This window comes from Ochotona curzoniae, unplaced genomic scaffold (genome assembly GCF_017591425.1).
Source record: "Ochotona curzoniae isolate NIBS_2020 unplaced genomic scaffold, NIBS_Ocur_1.0 contig_3819, whole genome shotgun sequence".
Classification (NCBI taxonomy): domain Eukaryota; kingdom Metazoa; phylum Chordata; class Mammalia; order Lagomorpha; family Ochotonidae; genus Ochotona; species Ochotona curzoniae.
In genome coordinates, this window is record NW_024466004.1 from 19,222,298 (window position 1) to 19,246,084 (window position 23,787).

General features: G+C 38.2%; 1 protein-coding gene and 1 pseudogene across 1 annotated transcript in view; one reads left to right on the forward strand and one right to left on the reverse strand.

The window, feature by feature from the left end:
• Positions 1-4,006: 4,006 nt before the first annotated feature.
• On the reverse strand, positions 4,007-4,325 carry LOC121158443 (annotated as a pseudogene).
• A 2,345-nt stretch (positions 4,326-6,670) lies between these two features.
• Positions 6,671-23,787, forward strand: part of BEND6 (BEN domain containing 6) — a 32,445-nt gene continuing 15,328 nt past the window's right edge. The window contains exons 1-3 of the mRNA XM_040983033.1: positions 6,671-6,807; positions 12,440-12,617; positions 21,849-22,069. Of these exons, the coding sequence (XP_040838967.1) occupies positions 6,688-6,807; positions 12,440-12,617; positions 21,849-22,069 (519 nt within the window). The 5' untranslated portion in view covers positions 6,671-6,687. The remainder of the gene's footprint in view (positions 6,808-12,439; positions 12,618-21,848; positions 22,070-23,787) is intronic.

Consider the following 23,787-nt stretch of genomic DNA (forward strand, 5'->3'; position numbering starts at 1 on the left):
TACTACTTCTTGCAAATTTTCTAAATTGATTCAGAAATTGTTAAAGCTATAAAAAACATTTACTTAAAGCAAAAAAAAAAATCATAATGTTTTTTCAAGATAGTGTGTCACACCTGACAACACAGGATGTTACTGCTTATCCATTTAATTGGCCTGAGTGTATTTATGAACTCTGGCTGCAAAAGAATATTTTTCTTTTTCCTTATCACTGAGAATACCAAATGATTCAGGTCTCCAGCCTTTCAGCTCTACTTCGTGTTTTTTGGGCTCATGCAAACTCTTCAGTCTACTCTCAAGTAATGCCTTCATAGTTTGGCAGCACTATTGAATCACTCCAAAACCTATTAACCATTAATTTCCTGGGATAACTTAGGAATCAAAAATGTGCTTGATGTAATCTGAATATGGAGGAAGCAAAAAGAAATGTTGAAATGCTTCTTGATGAACATTAGTGAAGCATAATAATTTCCTCCTGTAGTTCAGAAGAATTGGATTAACAGGCTACCCTGCTTCTTTATTGCTCAGTGTAGGCCCCTCAGAGTGTTGGAGTACTCAAATTCCCAGTGGGGTGGGTGTGTGACCTAGCAGTTAAGTTCCCTGCATGCAAGCCAAGGTCCCAGATTCACTTCCTGGCTGGACCCGTGATTCCAGCTGCCCACTACCATGCACCCTGTGAGACTGCTGTGATGGTTCAATTCGCTAGACTCTTGCCTCAGGACTGAATTTCATGCCATGCCTTATAAGCCAGTGTGGATATTTGGGGAGTGAATGAGTGGATGGAAGCATGCTCTCTCTCTTTCTACCTCTCAAATTTTTAAAAATAAATCATATGATCATTTAGATCCATTGCAATCTCGAGTTCTCTTCCTGTAACAGGGTGTGTGTGTGTGTGTGTGTGTGTGTGTGTGTGTGTGTGTGTGATTGCTTCAGTAATGTGGTCCTCTCTCTCTCCTACTCCCTTCCTACTATAGGCCTGGACAGAAAGTAAGCATGTATTTCACAGGGTCCATGAAGCCAGCCACCAGATGTTTAGAATGTTTTGATGTTGTCTTCCCAGTACTTTGTGATTTGATTTCAGAGTAGTCTTCAGTTCCTATTATAATCTGAGTACTGTATGGAATCTTTCATGGCTATGTGTTCCAAAAATGATATATATAGATAAAGAATCTGAGACATTTGAAACCTATGAAAGGATGGTTAGATTTTATTGTGGTAGTGTTATGATTTTTATTGAATTCACATAGAAAATTTAAATATAAGAGTAGGTAAAATGCTTTAATTAAATTGATTTAGTTCCCTTAGGTTTAGTGACTTTTCCTTACAATTTCACAGGTGGATTTTGAATTCCTTCATTAACTGTGTCCTTGATAAAGGTAAAAATAAATGTAGTCAAGAGTTAGATTTGTATGAGTGGTATTTGCTTTCATTGAGTTCAGAGCTCCCATTTTTCTGTTTTACTGCTTAATGTTATGTTTTTCATACATTTTATGTTACTTATTTGTTTTTTGAACTCTTAATTATTAGTCATTACTAGATTATAAAATCAATTCAATATGCTCTGACCAACAATTTGGAAATCAAATAAAGAAGACAGGCCCAGCGCAGTAGCTTAGTGGCTCAAGTCCTCACCTTGCACACGCCAGGATCACATATGGGCTCCAGTTCTAATCCCAGCAATCTCACTTCCCATCCAGCCCCCTGCTTGTGGCCTGGGAAAGCAGTCAAGGATGGCCCAAAGCCTTGGGACCCTGCACACACTTGTGGGAGACTGGGAAGAGGCCCCTGGCTCCTGGTTCCTGTCTCTTGGCTTTGGATTGGCTCAGCTCTCGCCCTTTGCAACCACTTTGGGAAGTGAATCAATGATGGAAGATCTTCCTCTCTGTCTCTGCTCCTCTGTTGTATATCTGACTTTCCAATAAAAATAAAATAAATATTATAAAAAATGGAAACTTCTAAAACAATCGAATAGAGAACCAAAATAGAAACTGAAAGAGTGTGTCCTATGGAATAAGAGTATATTTGTTTGATGAAATTTTACATCAGTTTCTGAAACAAATGTATATTTTATTATGAGCTTCACAGTTGCAGTAAAAACCAAGACGTTGAAAGTCACTGGCTTTTATTATTCATCCAATCACATATTTTTAGTATTTTCATGGCTTTGATTATATTTAGTCTTTCAGCCTAATCTCAGAAAGGCATCTAAAAATTAAGTTTATATGGAAGTAAACTAACATTGAAATTTGAAAACACATGTCTTAGCAACTGAATATTTTCAAGGAGGTTGCAGCAAGAGGAAAATTTCAAAGGTAAAATGAAGAGGAGTATGTAAGATATTTTGAAACAATAACTTGGCTAAGGATTAGTAACTCGGGCGACAGCAGTCCAGAGTTAAATAGACACTGGACAGAGGCCCTTGGAGGAGGACATTTTATGTAGGGCTGTGATGGCTTTTGTGCAGTATTGTGGTTCCAGCAGAGTTTTTGTTATGAGCCTGTGTATAACTTCTTCATAACCCCACCTTTGTTTTTTATTAGGGCTTGACACAAGTAACTCCCATTTGGTCCTGATAACTTTCAAAAATCTCATCTGTGTGAAATGCTTCCTTTAGTAAATACGTAAAAAAAACACACAGAGACCTTGCTTTTTAATCAAATCCTATTCAGAAGGAAAGTTTTACTACAAGTAGAAACAATAAAAAAAAATACTTCTTATAAATTTTCTCCTGATTGTGTTAAAATTATTGTATTTATCATATTAATTGTGCAGTTCATTGATGTACATTCATATTATTGTGCAGTTGTTACCTCCATCTGTCTCCAGGACACCTTTCATCTTGCAAAATGAAACCTTGTATCTGGGCCCTGCACGGTGGCCTAGCAGCTAAAGTCCTCACCTTGAACACACCGGGATCCCATATGGGAGCTGGTTCTAATCCCGGCAGCCCCACTTCCCATCCAGCTCTCAGCATGCGTCCTGGGAAAGCAGTCGAGGACAGCCCAAAGCCTTGGGACCCTGCACCCGTGTGGGAGACCCGGAAGAAGTTCCTGGCTCCTGGCTTCAGATAGGCGCATCACCCACTGTTGTGGTCACTTGGGGAGTGAAGATCTTTCTCTCTGTCTCTTCTCCTGTCTGTATATCTGACTTCCCAATAAAAATAAATGAATCTTTAAAAAGAAAGAATAATAAAAAAAGAAACCTTGTATCTACTGAACAATAGCACTTCCCAAGTGGCTGCAATGTCGAGGGCTAAGCTAGGCAGAAGACAGGAGCCAGGGATTCCTCCCAAGTCTCCCACCTGGGCAACAGAGGCCCAAGCCCTTGGACCATTTTAAGCCACTGTTGTAAGGGCATTAACAGGGAGCTGGATTAGAAGTGTAGCAGCCTGAACATGAACTGGCACCCATATAGGATTCTGGCATTGCAGCCAGCATCTTTACCTACTTTGGCAAATACCAGCCCTAAATTTTAACTTTTAAATACTAATTATACTTTACATTAAAAGTGTTAGGTTCACCCTCGGCTGGCTGTTGAAATGTGGGCTTTATTGGAGGTTAGTCCATTCTTGTGGGCTTTTTCTCCACCCAGTGGAGAGGCAGAAAGAAGGGAGCCGAGGGGACCAAAAGGTGCGCAAGGAAGCGTGCAGGAGGTTGTTAAACCCCTCCTGACACCGCTCCAGTTCTCAGGAGAGGAAATGCCAGCCAGAGCCCTTGGTCTGCCAGGGCTCCGCTGCCCTTGTGACCTGCCAGTTCTACACCACCGCTTCAGATCTGGCCTGAGCTCCCAGTACGCCTCAGGTCTGACGCCTACTCTGCCCTCCTCTGTAACCACGGAAAGCATCAAAACGTTTATAAGAAAGATTTTGGCAATTTTATTTCATATGTTCTGTATGTATTACTTTCAACTTTGAGATGAATAAATTAAAAGAGAATCTTTTTAAAGAAAATTACATAAAACATCTAATTTATTGGGTTTTTTTTTATTATTTCATTACATCACCACTGCATTACAACTGAGTCATTAATCTTGTAGCTTCATCAACATTAGCAGGTTTATTTTTATTATTGAGGGAATCAGCTCTTTTTTGTAGAGATTCTAGAGAAAGGTCCCTTGAGAAATGTACAAGTTCCTTTTGGATATTATGAAAGATGCACCAGTTTTGTTAACTTTGCCTTCATGTACGGTATTTGCCTTCTTAAGATTAATAGTAACTGGTTTTGTTTTGTTTTCAGTCTCAAAAGTTTGTTTTTGTTTTGGCTGGCCACGTGAAATACATCTGAGACTTGTCCTCTTAATTTGTTCTTGGACGTTATTTTCAATACCATCTCTAAAATTCTTAATCATTTTCTTAATTATTTTGCTCTCCTTACGGCTGTATGTGCTCAAATTCTCAGCAAAACTTGACACTTCATTTTTGCAATAAGAAGCATATTAGTAAGCTGAAACAGCCCTAACAAATGCTATGAAGTGGGTTGGTTGAATCACCAAAAGAAAAAGAAAAATCATTTTGGACAGTACTGTGGACTAGGAAGTCCAAATCGCAGTCCAGAAGGCTGTGGCTTCTGGTGAGGGCTTTCTTCCTGGCTTATACAGAGGCTCCTCCGTATGTCTGCACGTGGCAGAGACAGGGAGGGTTTGTACTCCCTAGAGATCTTTTTGTTTACTTATTTATGTAATTAAAAGACAGAGGCACGGGAGGGGTAGAAATGGAGTCAAAAAGACATCAATGCAGTAAAACCTGTTGTAGCATCTACTAAGATGTGTTGCTACTGATGATAACAAAAATGTATTTTGTGAGCCAGTGAACCAGAGAATGGAAAATTCTCCCTTCTTCCCGCTCCTCTCTCTCTGTCTCTCTTTGCCTCTGCCTTCTCTCGCTGTAACTCTGCCTTTCAAATATAAATAAATACATCTTTTCAAAAGTTGATTTCAATTATGTATTCAGCTATGTAAATATTTTTAAAAATTGTGAAAATCTGTTTTTTCTCTTGCTGCATAAATACCATATAACATCCAGTACTTGGATTCTGGGCTTGCAGTCGCTAAAATATTTACTATCTAGTATTTATTGAAAATGTTTATTGACTGTGCTCTAGCAAATAGGCCAGTAAGATCTACTAGGAGGAAAGTTTTTTTTTTTTTAATCTGTAGTATTACAGAACACTCTAGTATTCTTTGGTTTAGAGTTGCTGTGGCAAACGTGCCTAAAACCTAAAATGGCATGTGAGCTGTACAACACTGAAACATAAAAAGAAGTTATCATTATTTAAACACTCAGCTGGATTAAAGTGGAGCAGCCAGGATCCAAAGTAGTACCCACATAGGATGCTGCCGCACACGCAGCAACTTAACCAGCATTGCCACAAAACCAATCCAAATGTAATGGTCTCTGAAATGTTTACGTAGTATGATTTAATAAGGAATATATGTTACCTTCTGCTTAATAGTCCACATGTTTCTTTTATAAAAACGTTTTTTAAGGACTTACTTGTTTTTATTGGACAGTCAGATATACAGAGAGGAGGAGAGACAGAAAAAATTTCTGTCTGCTGGTTCACTCCCCAAGTGGCCGCAACTGCCAGAGCTAAACCAATTCAAAGCCAGGAGCCAGGAGCTTCTTCCAGCTCTCCCACACGGGTGCAGGGACCCAATGCTTTGGGGCAGTCCTCGACTGCTTTCCCAAGCCACGAGTAGGGAGCTGGATGGGAAGTGGAGCAGCCGGCATTAGAACCAGCTCCCATACATGATGCCTGCAGGCACAAGGCAAGGACTTTAGCCACTAAGCTACAGTGCCAGGCCCAGGCTACACCTAAGGATTACTAAGCTCAGAGTTTTCTATGATTAACTTTATTACTTATAAATAAGTATTTTTCACAAAACAAACTAATACAAATATATATAAATAATGAAGCAAAAATTTCATGTGCTGTACCATTTATAACAAAAGTTAAGTTTCATCATTTCAACAGTCTAATGTCTATCACATACTTTATCTGATTTTGAAAAATTATTATTTGTAGTTTTTCTAATCTTTCTATTGCCATCAAGATAACTCTTTCTGTTCCTTATGATACAATTGTTTTGTTTTTATCAAGGAAAATGTTTCATATGAAGGCTTCACAGTTTTCAGAGGAAAAAAAACACTTCTAATCAATCCTCATTGATTTTCCTGTAGTATTTTGTTCTTTGAACAAGAAGATAGCTGCTATTATTAACAATTTTTTCTTAAAAATCTGTAATTTGTTTATTTTTCTGGTAATGTTGACATAAATTTATAGTGTTTCTGCTTTGTTTTCTAGATTCTTCATAACTGTCTATCAAGACAAAGCTTAGGAAGATGGAAAAATTCTTTTGTACTACTTGACTTGGTAAGTGACAACTGACTACATGTTACACTGTGGATATGCACTTCATGAATGTGAAATTGAAAAGACTGTTGAATCAAGTGAATATCTATATACTAACATGGTCAGTAGGGGAAAAGAAGATGAGAAGCATTTAGTGAAAGCAGTTTACCTGAGTGGCTAGTACCATTATGAAGCATGCTGCTTAAATATATTCTGCATCCTTTTTTGTTGTTTTATTGTTAATAACATTAACTTTTGGGCTGCATCCAAAATAGCATCAACTACATGAGCATTTTTTCCTTCTATAATTTCAGAATATCTTTGGAAACTAGTGGAGAAAATGCAGAAGATCTTGCAGACAGATGACATTACTGATACTCAAGTTTTTAGAAAAGGAAAGAGGAAAAGGACAGAGACAATGGACTCTGAAAATGCAAATAGCGACATGGATAAAGGACAGGTTGGTTTTTCTGATATCTTTGTTCAATTTTATCACCTACTTTTCCTTTTATTATTTTATTCTTTTAATTCTTCATTCAGTCAGGGAGTAAAATTGCATGCTTTTTTAATGATGAGCATTTCGCTTAGAAACATGCTCAAAAATTTATCAAACAATGGCTAAATATGCTACCAATCACTTTTCCTTGATTTTCTTATAGACAGGTAAATTGTCAGAATATTTTCTTACCCCCAATACTAGAGAAATTGGAATACCATTCCTTTAAGATCTAATTTGTTTTTCTTTTTTAAAAAATGTTTATTTTCATTGGAAAGGCAGATTTACAGAGAATGAAGGAGAGACAGAAAAATCTTCCATCCAATGGTTCATTCCTCAAGTGACCACAGTTGTCAGAGCTGGACTGGTCTGAAGCTATGAACCTGGATCTTATTTTTTGTCTCCCTTATGAGTACAGCAGCTTAAAAACTTAGGCTGTCAAAAGTTCCTGGCTCCTGGCTTCGGATCGGCACAGCACCGGCCGTTGAACTCAGTTGGGGAGTGAATCATCAGACAGAACATCTTCCTCTCTGTCTCTCCTCCTCTTCTCTGTATATCTGACTTTGTGATAAAAATAAATAAATCTTGAAAAAAAAAAAAAGAACTTAGACTGTCTTCCATAGCTTTCCCAGCTCCATCAGCAGGGAGTTGGAGTGAAGTGGAGCAGCTGGGACCCAAACCAGTGCCCATATGGGATGCTGCCACAACACTCGGAGGCTTAACCTTTCTCAGTAGCTCGTAGAGTTTACTTTTCTTTTTAGATCCCACTTGATGACCCATTCTTATAAATAATTTGATCAAAGTCCCTCTCCTATTTTTATTAATTTCTTCCTTTTAAAGATCTGAATTTCTATTAACATGCCTCCCTATGCTTAGGATGATAATCATGCTCTTACCACTGTTTTTTTTTTTAGTATTATTATTATGTCCTTAATGTAAATATATTTGTGTGGGGTTTTAAATATAAGCAGTGCTTTATTTAATATTATTATCATCTATTATTTAATTCTTTAAGCAAACATTACATTTCCATAGGTTTTTTTTTAAGATTTATTTATTTTTATTAGAAAGGAAGGTCTACAAAGCAAAGGAGAGAGAGAGAAAGATCTTCCATACACTAGTTCACTCCACAAGTGGCCACAATGGCCAGAGATAAGCTGATCTGAAGCCAGGAGCTTCTTCCAGGTCTCCCATGCAGGTGCAGGTTCCAAAGTCTTTGGGCCATCCTTAACTGTTTCCCAGGCCACAAGCAGGGAGCTGGATGGGAAGTGGAGCAGCTAGGGCACAAACTGACACCCATATGGGATCCTGACAGTTGCAAGGCTAAGATTTACTCACTTGACCATTGTGCCAGGCCTGGTGTATCTTTTTTATTTTATTTATCTGTCTTTATCAATGCATTGCCTATGACTCTGAATCTAAGATAACTGTTCTTATTATCATGGCATGTCTTCCTCTTTCTGGAAACAAAAAGAATACAGGCAGAAGACATGTCATTTCTGTAAATGTTTGAACCGTAGTTGTACATATGATTTCTGCTCATATCTTCTGTTACATAGCCACAATGAGATGCATGGGATTCTGGGAAATGACAGCTATGTCATCTAAAAGCCTCATACTGTAGAAGAAGAGAACACCAACCTGGAAATACCTACAGATTTCCACCACTCAATTCAGTTCTCTTAATTAAAAAAAAAAATTCTGGTCTATTCCAATGGAATCCCTATTCCACAAACATCCAATGTAGAAATTAATCTCTTTTGCTGGTTGAACTTTGCAGAACTTTTCTTTCAACTTTATTTCTATCCACTGATTCTCACAAATGCATTTGCTTTTGTCTGCTTTCTCTTCTTTCTGATAGGAACTGCTAAAATTTCCTGCCAAGACCTTCACCATAAATTTTGACACTTTCCAGTTACTTTTCTTAGAACTATAGCATCAGTGAGCATCTTTCAGTATTAAAAAAAAAACTCCTCAGATTCATTTACATTTTTAAAGATTTTGTTTGTTTGTTTGAAAGACAAGAAAGGAGGAAGAGAGGGAGTAAGGGGGGGAGAGAGAGAAATCAATCTTCCATCCACCGGTTCATTTTCCAAATGGCTCCAAAAACCAGAGCTGGGCCAGGCCAGAGGCAGGTATGTGGAACTCTATCCACATCCCCCCATAGATGGCAGGGACCCTAGTACTTGGACAGTCTTCTGCTGTCTTCCCAGGCACTTGTTTAAGAACTAGGTCAGAAGCAGAACAGCCCAAACTAAAACTGGTACTCCAATATGGGAGGCTGGCATTGCAGGCAACAACAGATTGATCCACTGCACCATAGACCTAACCTCACATTTTGTTTTTTAGAGAAATAATGAACTCTAGTAAGGCGTCTGCCAATACAAATACCTGAAACACTGCTAATATCTTGTACCTATATAGGAGTAACTAGAGACTCCTTCCCCAACTCATCCCTGCTGCCTCACTCCAAAGGTAATCACGTTCAATTTGGGGTAAAATTTATTTACTTTTTAAATTTTTGAAATAGATATATAGCCATATTTTATTTATGCATTTATATGTCAATATAGATTTTTTATATATTATGTATAATATATGTATAAATAAAATATCATTAATTTGATTTGTATTTAAGCTTTATAAAAAAGCATACCATATTAAATGTTTGCTTTGGGAACTTACATTTTCATTCAGCATTTTACTAAGACTAGTTATTTGTGGCTGTACTTTCTCTGCTGTAATGCTACGTGATATTCCATTGTATACCCCAGCATTCAAAAACCCATTGTGTATTTGTGTGGTTTTCATATTTTTCCCATCATAGACAATCATACCTCTGTTGAGTCTTGAACTTATTTTCTACATACATATAAAAATCTCTCTCAGATATAGACATAAGAAGCAATTACAAGATCAAAGGATAGGTGCATCTGAGGCTTTACACGAGAATGGTAAAATGTTTTCCGAAGGTGGGCATTTGGCACAGTGGTTAAGTTGCCACTTGCAGTGCCTGTATTGGGATCACAGTGCTTAGTAGAGTCCTATCTACTCTGCTTCCCATCTAACTTCCTATTAATGCATATTCTTTGAAGCAGAAGGGATGTTCCAGTATAGGGTCCTCACCACCCACATAGGAGGCCTGGGTTGGGTTCTGGGCTCCTAGCTTTGACCTATCCAGGCCCTAACTGTTGCAGGCATTTGGGAAGTAAACCTACAAATGGGCAATTCTTTCTCTCCCTCTCTTTTTCCTCCTCCTCCGATCTTCCCTCCTTCCCTCTGTGTGCATAGCTCCCTGCTTTTCAAATAAAATGAAAATGAATAAATACAACTTAAGAGAACAGTGTTTTCTAAGACTGTTTATATACCAGTTTATATTCTTACACATAAAATAAATTCTGTTGATTCATATCTACTCCATGCTGAATTTTTTCAGGTTCCTTAATTTTTACCAAAAATGATGTCTTACTGTGATCTTCATCTTGTTTATCCTGATTGTTAATGAGGCTGAAAATCTGTTTGTTTTTAGTCTTACATTTTTTTCTTTAAAATGGTTATTTATGTCTTTGCTCGTTTTTTCTCAAGTTGGTGATTTAGTTTTCTTGGTTTACTTGCAGATTTATATATTTTTGCTAATAAATTTTAACTTTATTATTATTTTTTTTCCTTATAGTCTTTAGCTATAAGGGTTCCTCCCTCCCTTTCCTTTTTCTCCCTATTTTCCGCTCCCACCATTTCCCCCCATATTATCACAGTAGTATAATCAACAGTTACAACTTTAATTTCTTGCTATTTAAGTGTTTCATGCATTTTAGATATAGGCAGAGGTAAAGCATTTAATATCATATTGCCAGGGTATATTTAACTGTTTTGTTGGGATGCCTCTTTATTTGGGAGCAGAGATGCATGTTGCAATGTATCTTTACTTCCTGTGTGCTATGCTCCATTATTTAGTTGATCTATAGGAATATGTGTATATACTTTACTACCTATATATCTATTTTATACTTTGAATGAAGACTGTCATATATCAGAGAGAACATATGATATTTGTCCTTTGGGACTATGTGGTGTCTCCCACCCAAATTCCTCTAATACCTCATTGCTGGAGGGGGTGAGCCTGCTGCCCACCATCCAGCCTCTCTGGCGTGCAAGAGACAAACAGATGGACAGGAATTCCATCTAAGCAGTTCCAATTTATTTGGGAAGTACTAATTTTTATATAGAGTAGTGAACAGCCTCAGGAATTCCTGGAGGGGGAACTAGGAGTCAATTGTCATCAGCATGATTGTGAAAGCCACCTCCCATAGGCCAGGGGCAGGTGAGCAAAATGCCCTGACCAATCAGTCTTTCTTTTAAATAACTTGACTCCCCGCCCTGGTTCACACCCAGGGCTCTGTCCTTGGCCGCCATCTTGCTCACCTCGTGTAACCCAGTGACTCTGTTAATTGCCATCTTGTTGAATTTGTGACCTGTTCGTCTCTTTGAGCCCCACAGGACTTGATTATTTTACTAAGCATAATGGTCTCCACTTGTGATCATTTTGTGGCAGCTGGTAGGATTTCATTCTTTTTTATGGCTGTGTAGTATTTAATAGAGTAGATGTTCCACAGTTTCTTTATCAAATTATTTGTTCGCAGATAACTGTGTTGTTGCCATTTCTTCAATACTGTGGATTGTGCTGCTACAAATAGTAAGGCTGCATGTAGCTTGCTTGTATGCATATTTCATTTCATTTGTATGTATTCCCAGGAATGGGATAGCTGGGTCATGTGGTAGATGAATTCTCAGGTGTCTGAGAACTCTATATACTGACTTCCTGTGCTTGCGCCAACAATGAAGTAGGGTACCATTCTCCCCACACCACACCATCAGATGTTATTACAAGATTTTGGTTTTTTGTTCCTGGCATGGTAGCTTAGAGGCTAAGTCCTCACCTTGGACATACTGGAACCCCATATGGACACAGGTCCTAGTACTGGCGGCCCTGCTTCCCATCCAGCTTGCTGTCTGCAGCCTTTGAAAGCAGTCAAGGACAGACTGAAGCCTTGGAACTGTGCACCCACATGGGAGACCCTGCATCAGAGGAGGCTCCTGGCTCCTGACTCTTGGCTTTGGATTGGCTCAGCTCCAGCTGTTGTGGCCATTGTGGCTTGGGGAGCAAATCACCAGATGGAAGATCTTCCTCTCTGTCTCTCCTCCTCTCTGTATATCTGCTTTTCCAATAAAAATAAATAAATCTTTTAAACATATTTCCTTGTTTTAAGATTTGTTATTTATCTTTCTTGGAAAGTCAGATTCAACTTTCCAAGTGGGAAATCTTGTCAACTCCATTTTGTTAATACTTTCTACTTTGTGTTCTTACTGAGTTGAATCTGCAGCTCAGAATCCTGAAGTCTACCCTGCAAAGGACCCTTGTGTGTGAAATTTGTTCTTCTCTCTAGATGGTGGAATTAAAAGCTGGGCAACATTAAAAGGCCTTGGTGCCCATGAGAGCAGGAATGTTCAGGTCCGATCAAATCCCTTTAGCAACAGGACATGGGATAAACATTGAAGGTGCTATAAAGCTTCTTTTGTGCCTCCCTTGAATTTATAGAGAGACCCATACTCGGGAAATGCCTTTTTGCCTGGGGAGAGCTCCAGTGAGGATGAGACACCTTTGGAAGAACTGTCGAAGGAGGAGTTGTGTGCCAAAATAAAAAGTCTGAAAGAAAAATTAATCAATACCAGGAAAGAAAATGGCCGACTACGACAGTCTTTGGTTATGTTACAAGGTAAGCTTTGAGAAAATCGATTTTTTTTAAAAGATTGACTTATTTTTATTGGAAAGACATTTTATAGTGAGGAGAGACAAAGAGAAATTGTCCATCCACTGGTTCACTCCCCAGATGGCCACATTGGCTGGAGCTGTGCTCATCTGAAGCTGGGAACAAGGAGCTTATTCCAGCACAGGGTCTCAAGGCTTTGAGCCATCCTCCATTGCTTTCCCATGCCACAAGATGCAAGGGAAGTAAAGCAGTTGGGATACAAATCAGCACCCTTACGAGATGATGGTGCTTAAAGGCAGAAGATTAGCCAATTGAACCATTGTGATGGCCCCCAAAATTGACATCTTGTTTTCTTAGGAAAAAAAAAACATGGTTAGTGAAATCTATTAAAATATTGCAAATTAGCTTTTAGTAATGAAAATGAAAATCAGTTCCTTAGAGAAACAATTAAATAATTGAAATATGGAAGCATTCCTGTTGAACTGTCTAGTTTGTTATTTAAGAAGGTAACATTTTTCTATAAAATACTAAGTATTTTATTCATTAAATAATGTTTAACTGATATTTATTGAGCATTTAATGTAGGAAACAGACAATGCTGAGCCCTAGAGAGAAAAGACCTGTAGATAGCAAATATGTTAAAGAACTAGTAATGCATGTATCACATACCTCTCTGCTGAGGAAAACTCTAGAAAAAGGGATAATGTGATCCATGATGGAACCAATAGAACTAATGCTTCCACATACTATACATTATAGACTTTGTGTTACACAGAGCCATTTGGGAAAATAATTAGTTCTGTTGAAAGCATACTCATTTAAGGGAGGAAGATTTGCTTAAGCAAACTGCAAACCATTTGGGTTAAAGGCTTTTTATAAGATCTTCTATTGTGTTTAAGTGTTTACCTTTCAAAAATTATGCTTCCCATGTGAAGCTAGGAATCACACCCTATTTTATCTAGCTGAACATCAGGCAGTTATATCATTTGTTGGGGAGCATTTAAATACAGAACGTTTTAAACATAGGTCCTTCTGGCTGTCATGGACAAACTAGGTATAGGTGATACCAGTAAGAAAGTAAGGGAGCATGACAAGAAATTATTATGGTCTTCCATGTTAATGTGTTTGCATTAATGCTAAGGCTATGAAAATAGAGGGCAGTTTGTGATATTTTTAAAGTCAAAAGAGATAAGACATACAACATAGGGATTTGTTACATTGATAGTAACAGGTCACTTTTAAGTCTTCATGGTTTTAAGTAGAAATAGCCAAATAGAAGTGGAAAGAAATGTGTTTGTTTCATTTATCATTGCTCATTTATTTATTTACTTTATGTATGTTTTCTCTTAGTGAAATTATTTTGTGATTTTTCACAAAATAGGTTGTTTCATTTCTATACACCCATTGCAAAACTTAGAAACAAGAATTTATAAAATTAGTGTACATTTCTGATTAGACACATTGATTTTGGAGTAATAGAATTGGTTTGGACCTCAGCTCTGCTTGCTTTCTTTGCACCTTTGGTTCACCTCACTGTACTCTCATCCTAGTTCCAATGTCCTCTTCTATACAGTGAGGATGCTATGTCATTTCCCTTTGAGAATTAGGTAAGATCATTAAAGTTGTTTTATCTAGTGCTTGACACAGAAGAAGACTCAGTAATGGTAATGCTGTTGTTATTTCCCCGGGTTTTATTGACATGAAACTTGACCCCAGAATTTCCAAAAAGAAAATTATAGACCAGTTGTCATTATGAATATTGATGCAGAAATCATAAATGAAGAGAACTGTATTAAATTCAATTTCATGTGAAAATAATCACTGAGAAAGTGCAGGTAGTGACAAGACAATCTTCTCTCTGCTCCTGTGCTTCTGCTATTCACAAGTGCCCCATGCAATGGATAGCCAAAGACAGCCTCTTTACCAATACACCAGATCTCATATCCTTTCACCTAATCAAAGACATTGCTCTGTCAGTATTGTCCCACTCGCCAGCAACATCAAGTTCTCCTTCTCATGAGAAGTTCTCAAGAGAAGAACTTTAACAAAACTAAAGTTTCCATTAACAAAGACTTATTTCAGGCCATTTGCTTCTCTGTATTTGGCATATTTCTCTCCTTTTTAACATATAAAAACTTCCTAAAAGACTTGACCATATACCCTCTATCCATCCCTGCTCCTCTCCCCTTTTTCTCTCTGGATCCCACTCCAGTCAGGACCTTGAATCCCATTGTAATTTCCATTCTCATAATCATCAGCTGCCTTCGTGCCTTGGTCTGCCAGAGCTGTAGTGAGAGCCAAATACAAGCTTGTGGCTGAAGTACAAGAAAGTTAGCATCTTTGCAGTTCTGGAGGCTAGGATTCCAAAGTCAAGGTGTCAGCAGGGCCAGCCTCTCCCTCACCATGCTTGGGAAGTTCTGGTTCAGAGCTCTTTCTAGTTTTTCGTTTTTCATTGACCTTGATGCAACATAACTCTAACTTTCCCATGGTGGTCTCCCTGGGTATTTGTCTTTCTGCCTAAATACCTTTTTAGGAGAACACCAACAATATAATATTAGGGCTTATCCTAAAGACCTCATTTCAGATTTCAGTTTTATTATATCTGTTTTAAAAAGTGGAAATAAGATCATATTCTGAAGTACCATTGATTAGGACTCTGTAACTTTCTATGGGGAGAAAAACAGTGCAACTTGTAACACTCCAAATTTTGAATCTCAGTGTTCATTTATCAGTTGACATATTAAATGCCCTTGGGTAACATTTTGATAACATCTTGGAAATTCCTTCCTTGAAAACAGTTTCCTTACTTACTTTCCAAGATATCACCCTTACCAGCTTTTCTCCTACATTGCTGGAGGTCTGAAGTTTGGTTGGTTCATCATCCTATCCTATAAGTAATTGATGGTGCTCTTGGCTCGATCCCTGGGCTTTCTTTCTTTCTACCTGTGTTCACTCTCTAGATGATCTATCGCATCATAAAAAGTCATCACCGGGAAGCAGGCTTTTGGTAATTGGGCAGTTATGCCACTTAGGATGCCTGAATGCCTGGTTTAAGTTCCAGCTCCACTTCCAATTCCAGCTTTCTATCAGTGCACACCCTGAGAGACAGCAGATGCTCATTCCAGTACTTGGGTCTGTCACCCAGGTGTGAGAACAAGAGTGAATTCTTGGTCTCTTGCTGTCGACTCCCACTTCTAGTTATTGTAGGCATTTGAGAAGTGAACCAATGGATGGAATTTCTCTGTGTGTCCTGTGCATGTATGTGTGTGACTTTCAGATGAGATCAGACACGTTCAGGGTGACATAGCCATAGACTCTGTGTCTGACTTACAAATAAATTTTTTTTAAAAGATTTGTTGGATGTACAGTAGCTGTGAAATGGAGACTAACGTATCTAGATGTGAGGATACAATGTAGTATGCATTTCTACTTCCAAATCAAAGAAGGACTTACAATGAAACTGTTTACTATATCTTGACAGTAGGATGCTGGACTCTCTGCCATTGTCCATGCCCGCAATGATAGACATATGACTATGTATGAAGAAATATACTTTAGTAATGATATGGAGGAACTAGGTTGGGGTGTGGGAATTGGGCTGAGATAAGGGAAATGCCAGGAGCCTATGGAACTGTATGATAAAATGATAATAATAATAAAAAAAATTTTTAAAAGATTTGTTAATTTATTTTAGAAATCATAGTTTTACAGAGAGGTGGTGGGAAGGTAGATCTTCCACCTAAGCCTGCTGAAGACAGTAGCTTCAATCCTGGTCTCCCTTACGGGTAGCAGGAGCTCACACATTGGCACCATCTTCCACTGCTTTCCCAGGCCACCAACAGGGACTCAGATCAGAAGTAGAGTAGCTGGAACATAAACCAGTGCCCATGCTTGTGGCATAGGTGACTTTACCTGCTGCATCACAGCACTGGCACCAAATAAATTTTTTAATCCATTTCTAAACTGTAAGTCTTAGATTTCTGTCTCCTGTTTGCACCTCTCCAGCTTACTGTCCAACTGCATGTTCCACATGACTGTTAGGTGTCCTGTGTTAAACCACAGGCCGGATCTCCCACAGCCTGTTTGTTCCTCATCTTGGTTAATGCTAACTTCATTGTTCCAGTTTCTTAAGCCAAAAGCCATTTTCTATCTACTCTTTCTTCATTTCTTTTTCATCTCACATTCAACCCATCACAAATGCTACCTGCTTTGCCTTCAAAATGTTGCTGGAATTTCATTCCTTTTATTCCCTACATTGCTGCCATTTGGTCCAAACACTGTTAATCTCCCTTGGATCATTATGGTGGCTTCCTAACTGCCACAACAAATTCTTCTCTTGTTCCTGACCAGTCCATTCTTAATTCAGCAGTAAGAATTATATACTATTCAACATAAGTCAGTTCATGTCATTTCCCTGCTTAAGATACTCCAGTGGATTCCTGTCTTACTCAGGATAAAAACTAAAGTCTTGAGGTAGGTGTTTGACTCACTTGGTAAAATGCTCACATCCTGTTTCAAAGTGCCTGGATTCAATCCCATTCAGTTGCCTGCTAATGGCTCATGTAGTTGAGGCTGCTGCCCTTCATGTGGGAAATCTGAATTTTGGTCTTGGATCCTGGCTCCAGTGTGGCCAAGCCACAGCTGTTATGAGTATTTGAGCAATTAACTAGTGAATGGGAGAGATTCTCTCTCATCCTCTCTCTTTCTCTCCATCTGCCTTTTAATTCAAAATAAAATTGCTTATATGATCTGTGAATCTTTACATGATCTAGCTACCTGTCTCCTCCTTTTTTGAAAGATTTATTTTTATTTTAAAGATTTACAGAGAGAGGAAGAGACAGAGAGCTCTTCCATCTGCTGGTTCACACCCATAACAGCCAGAGCTGAGCTGATCCAAAACCAGGAGCCTGAAGTCTCTTCAAGGTCTCATAGATAGGTGCAGAGGCCCAAGGACATGGGCCATCTTTTGCCACATTCCCATGTACATTAACAGGGAATTGAAATGCAAGCAAAGTAGCCAGGACCCGAACCAATGCCCATACGGCATTCTGGCCCTGCAGACAGAGGCAGAGACCTACTATAGCATGCTGCCAGTGTCTTTGTATTTGCTGTTTCAGTGTATTTGTGTTTGGCCTAGTTCTTCCTCTAGATCTCCACATGGCTTTAACCTTCCCTTAATTTGGGTCTTCAGAAATAATCTTTCAGCTGATCTCCTCACTCCATCTAAAACTTCAAGCTCACTCCTCTCCATGTTTTTTTCTTAGCTCCCTCCCCTGCTCGGTCTGTTCTTTGACACCTGCCACTCTATATAATCTGTGATGCATTTAATACTTCTGCCTGTGCTTCTCCCTGGCCCATAGACACACATTTGAAGGTAGCCCTATGAATCAACTAATGAAATTAGCCATTTGCTGCACTTTGGGCAACCAGACAAGTCAGTAACTGCTGATTGCTGCCAGTGTTCACTCATAATTTGTTCATACAACAAATACTTTAGAAATCCCTAATATAGAACAACAAGGAAAGCTTAGAACTAGACAGGAAACAGTCAGCATGGACCTACATTTACCTTACTAGGTAGGACACAAAGATAAGTTACTCCCCACTAAGGCATTGAAGATTTCTCTGCACACCCCTCCTAAAATTGTTCTGCACCTCAACTGTTGACATATGACTTGTTAGAGTTATAAGCCAGTTTTGACTACCCTGAAATGTTCCAAGTTCAGTAAAAATTATGCTTCAACACTATAAACTGCTAAATGCTAAAATGAAAATAGACATGAGACAGCTGAATAGTACCCTTTAGTCATTTTAAGGTGTATAGAAGTTGGTTGTATATAAACTAAAATTGAAATGTCAATGAAGTAGTCACAGGATGTGGTTAAGAACCTGCATTTTTTTTAACATATTGGTTACTCAATACCATGTCAATTAACTCCATAATATTGTAAATTGTTATTCATGTTATATTGTGGCTTTAAATTGATTGGGATGATATTCTGCCAGCTCTGCCTTCAGACAAGGGATGGTCTCCCCAGGAAACCTTTCAGTGTATCTGGACAATAAGATGCTGAACTCTATGCTTGGTATATGCCTACAGTGAAAGAATCTTGACTGGATTTGAACTGTAATATTGCAGCAAGGTGGAGGAATCCACCATGGGGAGAGGGGATGGGGAGGGGTTAGAGGAATCCCAGAAACTATAAAACTGTGTAACAAAATGAAATGTAATCAGTAAAAAAAAAAATCACTAGTGTTTATGAGACACTGTCCTAAGAACCTAGCAAGATGAATGAACAAAACAAATATTAATAAAAGTTTCATAAAATCAGAAAAGAAATACAAACAAAAGCTCAATACAAAGAAAGAAAAAGCTTATCACATGCTAATAAAGATTGGGCATCAGAATAGCACTGGACTTTGATTAGCAATACTGGAAGTTTCTGAATACATAAGCAATGCCTTTAAGTGTCTGTTTTAAGATGATTTAAGGCTAGAGCTTTAAACTTGCTGAAATTGTCAACCAAGGGCAAGTGCAAAATGCTAATATCATCACACAAAATTTCAAAATTAGGTTTTTTTTTTTTCAGAAGCTCATGTAGGGTACACTGCTTTGAGACGAGAGAGTAAACCGAGAAAGAAAAAGAAATGGTGTTCAGAAAAGAAGTGATCTGTTTGAGGAGAAACACAGGCATGGGGCCACACAGGAATGGTAGTTAAAGAAAGTTCGAGAATGACAGCATATGGAAAGCTCACAGGTGGTCTGGTCCTGGAGCGCTCCAGGAGAGCCTGCACCAAAAGATGTGTGCAACTGTTAGGTCATATGATGTACACAAACACACTGAAAAAAAAAATGTTTACACCCTGGGCGGTAAGTTTCAGAGACACATTAGTGAAAGAAACAATCGGAAAAGTAATAAACCAAGAAAAACATGAGAGTTATTAACTGCGAAAAAGAAGTAATATTTTAAATGAAAGGAATAATATTCACATCACACCATAATATAAGAACATTATTTACTGAGTAGCGATCCTATTACACTATGCAGGATGTGGGAAAAGGAGAAAAGTATCTTTGCAAGTGAGAATTGGGTGATTGTGTTTCTATGTGTTTGCAGGAGGAGCTGAAAGAGAACTATATTGTCATACTATGCAGTTGTAAGCCAGGAAGTCCCTGAGTCTGAAAAAAAAAGCAGAGGAACAAATTGGGCTCGGAACAAAAGAGCACAAAACCGACACTGAAATGTAAGGGGACTGATGTTGTCCTCAGGATCCCTTAGTTACCCACCCAAACATCTATGCCTGACAACAGCACTTGGGTGTCATCCATTCAGAAAGCTATCCAGGGCTCCATTATCCACATTTTTATTGAGGCTTCTTTATGTAGGTATAATGGATTGATTTCTCATGTGATTAACTTGCCCTCTGGATCATATAGTTAGTTGGTTGTCCTGGATTTCTGGCTATGGCCATCTTCCACCATAAGGCTATAGGATTTGACTAGCCCCGAGCTGAATCATCTCCTAAGCATAAGCTAAGAGATGTGATCCCAGGCACTTACTGCTCACCAGGAATAACAAAACACTCCCATAACTTAGAGAAATCCCAAGGAGAAACAGCACCCAGCGGCTGGTTCCTCCCCAGCTGCCTGTAATAGTTGAGCCTAGGCCAGGCGGAAGCCAAGAGCCAGTTTCCCTTGGTGGGCACTGGGGACACAATTACTTCAGCCATCACCACTGCCTCCCAGGATACAATTTATCAATAAGCTGGAGTAGGGAGAGGATCTTGGATTTAAACTCAGAAACTCCAAGATGGGATAGGACAGTTCAATGGGCAGCTTCACCACTAGGCCAAACCCTTGTCTCCCAAGATGTTGCCTCCCTTGAGTTGGGCTGAAGGCCAAGCCTCTGTTGGAGCACATCAAAGTTCTTATTACAAAGTATGGTTATGTACATCCAGCCCCCCTTCCCTGTCCATTTATTTATGTCTCAGACTTCAAAAGGACATCAACCATGTCTTACTTTGCTCCCACCTCTTTTCCAAGCACCTGGTATGGTCAAAGTCAGCTGTTCCAATCCTGTGTAACCTGGTTTTGGAAACCAGAATTTGAATCTTAGTTTTTGCTTTCACCAACTAGATGTCTCTGAACTAGTTATGTAGCCTTTTTGCCTAATTGACCTCATCTATAAATTGGGAGTAATGATAACACCTATTTCTGAAAGTTGCAAAGGGGGTTTGAGGGAGTATTACTAAAGACTTCAAAACAGTATCAGATAAGAGTAGATACTAGGAAAATATTTTGGTATTAAATGCTCAATAACACAAATAGCAGGAAGTTAGTAAATATTTACTGAAAAAGAACATGAATTTTTATTATTTAGTAGTTTTCTCTTTAATATGGTTCCAGATGTACTAGTTTCAACTTGCCATAAAGTTTGTATATCAATAATGTACTTTGGGAGAAGTAAAAAAAAAAAAAAAGTTATAGAGTCTTTTTCCTTCTTCAGCAGGTACTGCCTTTAGTCATTAAGTGAGGAATTTAATTAGATGAGTCCAAGGTTATTTCAACTCCAACAACATGTTATTTGTCCTTAGGAAACAAACTAGATATAACAGAGAAGACCATAATACATGGAGGCATAAAAACTTTGTGTAAGTTTCCATTTAAAAAAAAAAAAAAGGAGACAAAGAGAACATTCAGTTGCTTACCAAAACACATCTTTAATTCCTGACAACAAAGGTTTGGATTGTGGCAGTACATTTTTATAATTTGATAGAATTTCACTCCCTGGCAAACTACGACACGGCAGTTGCAGAAAACTGATACAATCTGTGGGAAATGGCTAATTTTATCTTGGCACTTAAACTGGCCTAATGTGAGCTTCTGGAAGGTGGCTAATAATAGAATCAGTAATGTCTCCAAACAAGAGATCCAGCCCCTTCAGACAGGGTTCATGGCAGTTAGAGTAAACTTTTAAGAACATATTTTTAGTTTCAAAGTAGTGCTTATAAGTTTAAATACAACAACAAATGTTTTTAAATTGATTTATTGTTAAGCAAGTATCAAATTGTTTAATAAAAGGCAAAAATGCTCCCACACACTCTTCTCATTGTTTGTTTTCCAAATGCAGCACATGTTAACAGTTTGTTCCCAGTGGATCTATGCAACATGTCTACAATAAATATGTACCTATCCTAACAGTGTTTCTGAAGTGTTACTTTTTCTTGCCACTGTAGTGTTACCACAGGCAGTCACCCAGTTTGAGGAACTGGTTGGGATGGCAGAGACCCTGCTGAAGGGTGGAGGAGCCATGTCTACCACTGCGGCCACTCTCTGGAGAGCAACAAACAACTCCTCACCAGATTCGTTTGCGTCAACGTGCAGTAATTCTAACTCGAATTCTAGTTCACCTGCTTCCCTGAAGGCTGACGAAGAACAGCACATGGATGAGAAACAGGTTGGTTGGAACATTTATCAGCCTCTGAAATATAAAAACAAAACAGTGTTAAAGGAATAGAAAATGACCATTGTCCTACAGTCAACTTTAGTTTAACACCAATAATATTCTTATTGCATTAAATTATTTTTGTTTTATAAGAAAAACTAATATTTCTGAGACAAATGCCTCATTTGGAAAACAAAAGCAAAAGTTTAAATTATTAAATTATAAGGGTCTTAAACTGCTGACAGGAAACTAATACATTAAAGATTATGAAAGTATATATCATTCATTTTAATGACTGAGTAGCATTCTAAAGAGTGCATGTACCATAGTTTCTTTATCTAGTCCTCTTTCAATGGGCATCTAGGTTGTTTCCATGTCTTTGCTATTGTTGGTTGTACTGAAATGAATATAAGAATGTAAGTTATCTTCTCATATGTATGTACCACTTCTTTTGGATATATTCCCAAGAGTAGGGTTGCTGGGTAACATGGTAGATAAATTTGCAGTTGCCTGAATATTCTCCATACTGATTTCTGTAGTCGCTGCACCAGTCTACAATCTCACCAGCAGTGGACTAAAGTACCTTTTTCACTATATCCTCACCAGCAATTGTTACTAGTAGATTTCTGTATATAGACCATTTTCACTGGGATTAAGTGGAACCTCAAAGTGGTTTTTTATTTGTATTTCCCTAATTGCTACTGAGCTTGAGCATTCTTTTTATGTGTATTATCCATTTAAATTTGTGTTTTTGAAAAATGCCTGCTCATTTCCTTCGCTCACTTCTTAATTGGTTTGTCTGTTTTGTCATTATGTTTCTGGAGCTCTTTGTAGATCCTAGATTTAATCCCCTCTGTTGTGTAGTGTGCAGAGATTTTCTTCCACTCTGTTAGTTGCTTCTTCACTTACTTGATTATCTCCATTGCTGTACAGAAGCTTTTTAGTTTGGTATAGTCCCATTTTATTTTCTTTGACTGCCTGTCCTTTTGATGACTTTTCTTGGAAGTCTTTGCTTACACCTCTACCTTGTAGATTGCTTCCAATGTCTTCTTCTAATAGTTTGATGATTTCTGGGTGTAGATTTAGGTCTTTTATCCATTTAGATTTGATCTTTGAATACAGTAAAAGGTGAAAGTCTTATTTCTTTCTTCTGCAGACTGCTATCCAGTTGTCCCAACATTTGTTGAAGAGACCACCACTTTTTCCTGACTTGTTCTCTGTTCTGTTGTTGAAGATTAGTTGGCTGTACATGTGTGGACTCCCTTCTGTGGTTTCTAGGTTGTTCCATGGATCTTTTTGTGTGTTTCTGTACCAATACCAGGCTATTTTGATTATTACTGCCATATAATATGTTCAAAGATCTGGAACTGTGATTCCTCCAGCTAGGGATTTTTCTTCAAGATAGTTTTGGCTATGTGAAGTTTCTTAGCCTTCCAGAGGAATTTTTAGATCATTTTTTCTAGCTCTGTAAAGAATGTTCTTGGGATTTTGATTGGGATCGCATTGAATCTATATATTACTTTCTAGATGTGGACATTTTGATGATGTAGATTCTGTTATCCAGGAACATGGGCTTTTCTCCGTCTTTTCAAGTCTTCATCTATTTCTTTTCCAGTGGTTTGTAATTTCCCTCATAGAGGTCTACCATTTACAAAAAGTGGTCCCAACTGGAGACCATTATGCAAAAGGAAAAAGGCAATCCCAAAAGGACAAACATTGTATGTTCACTC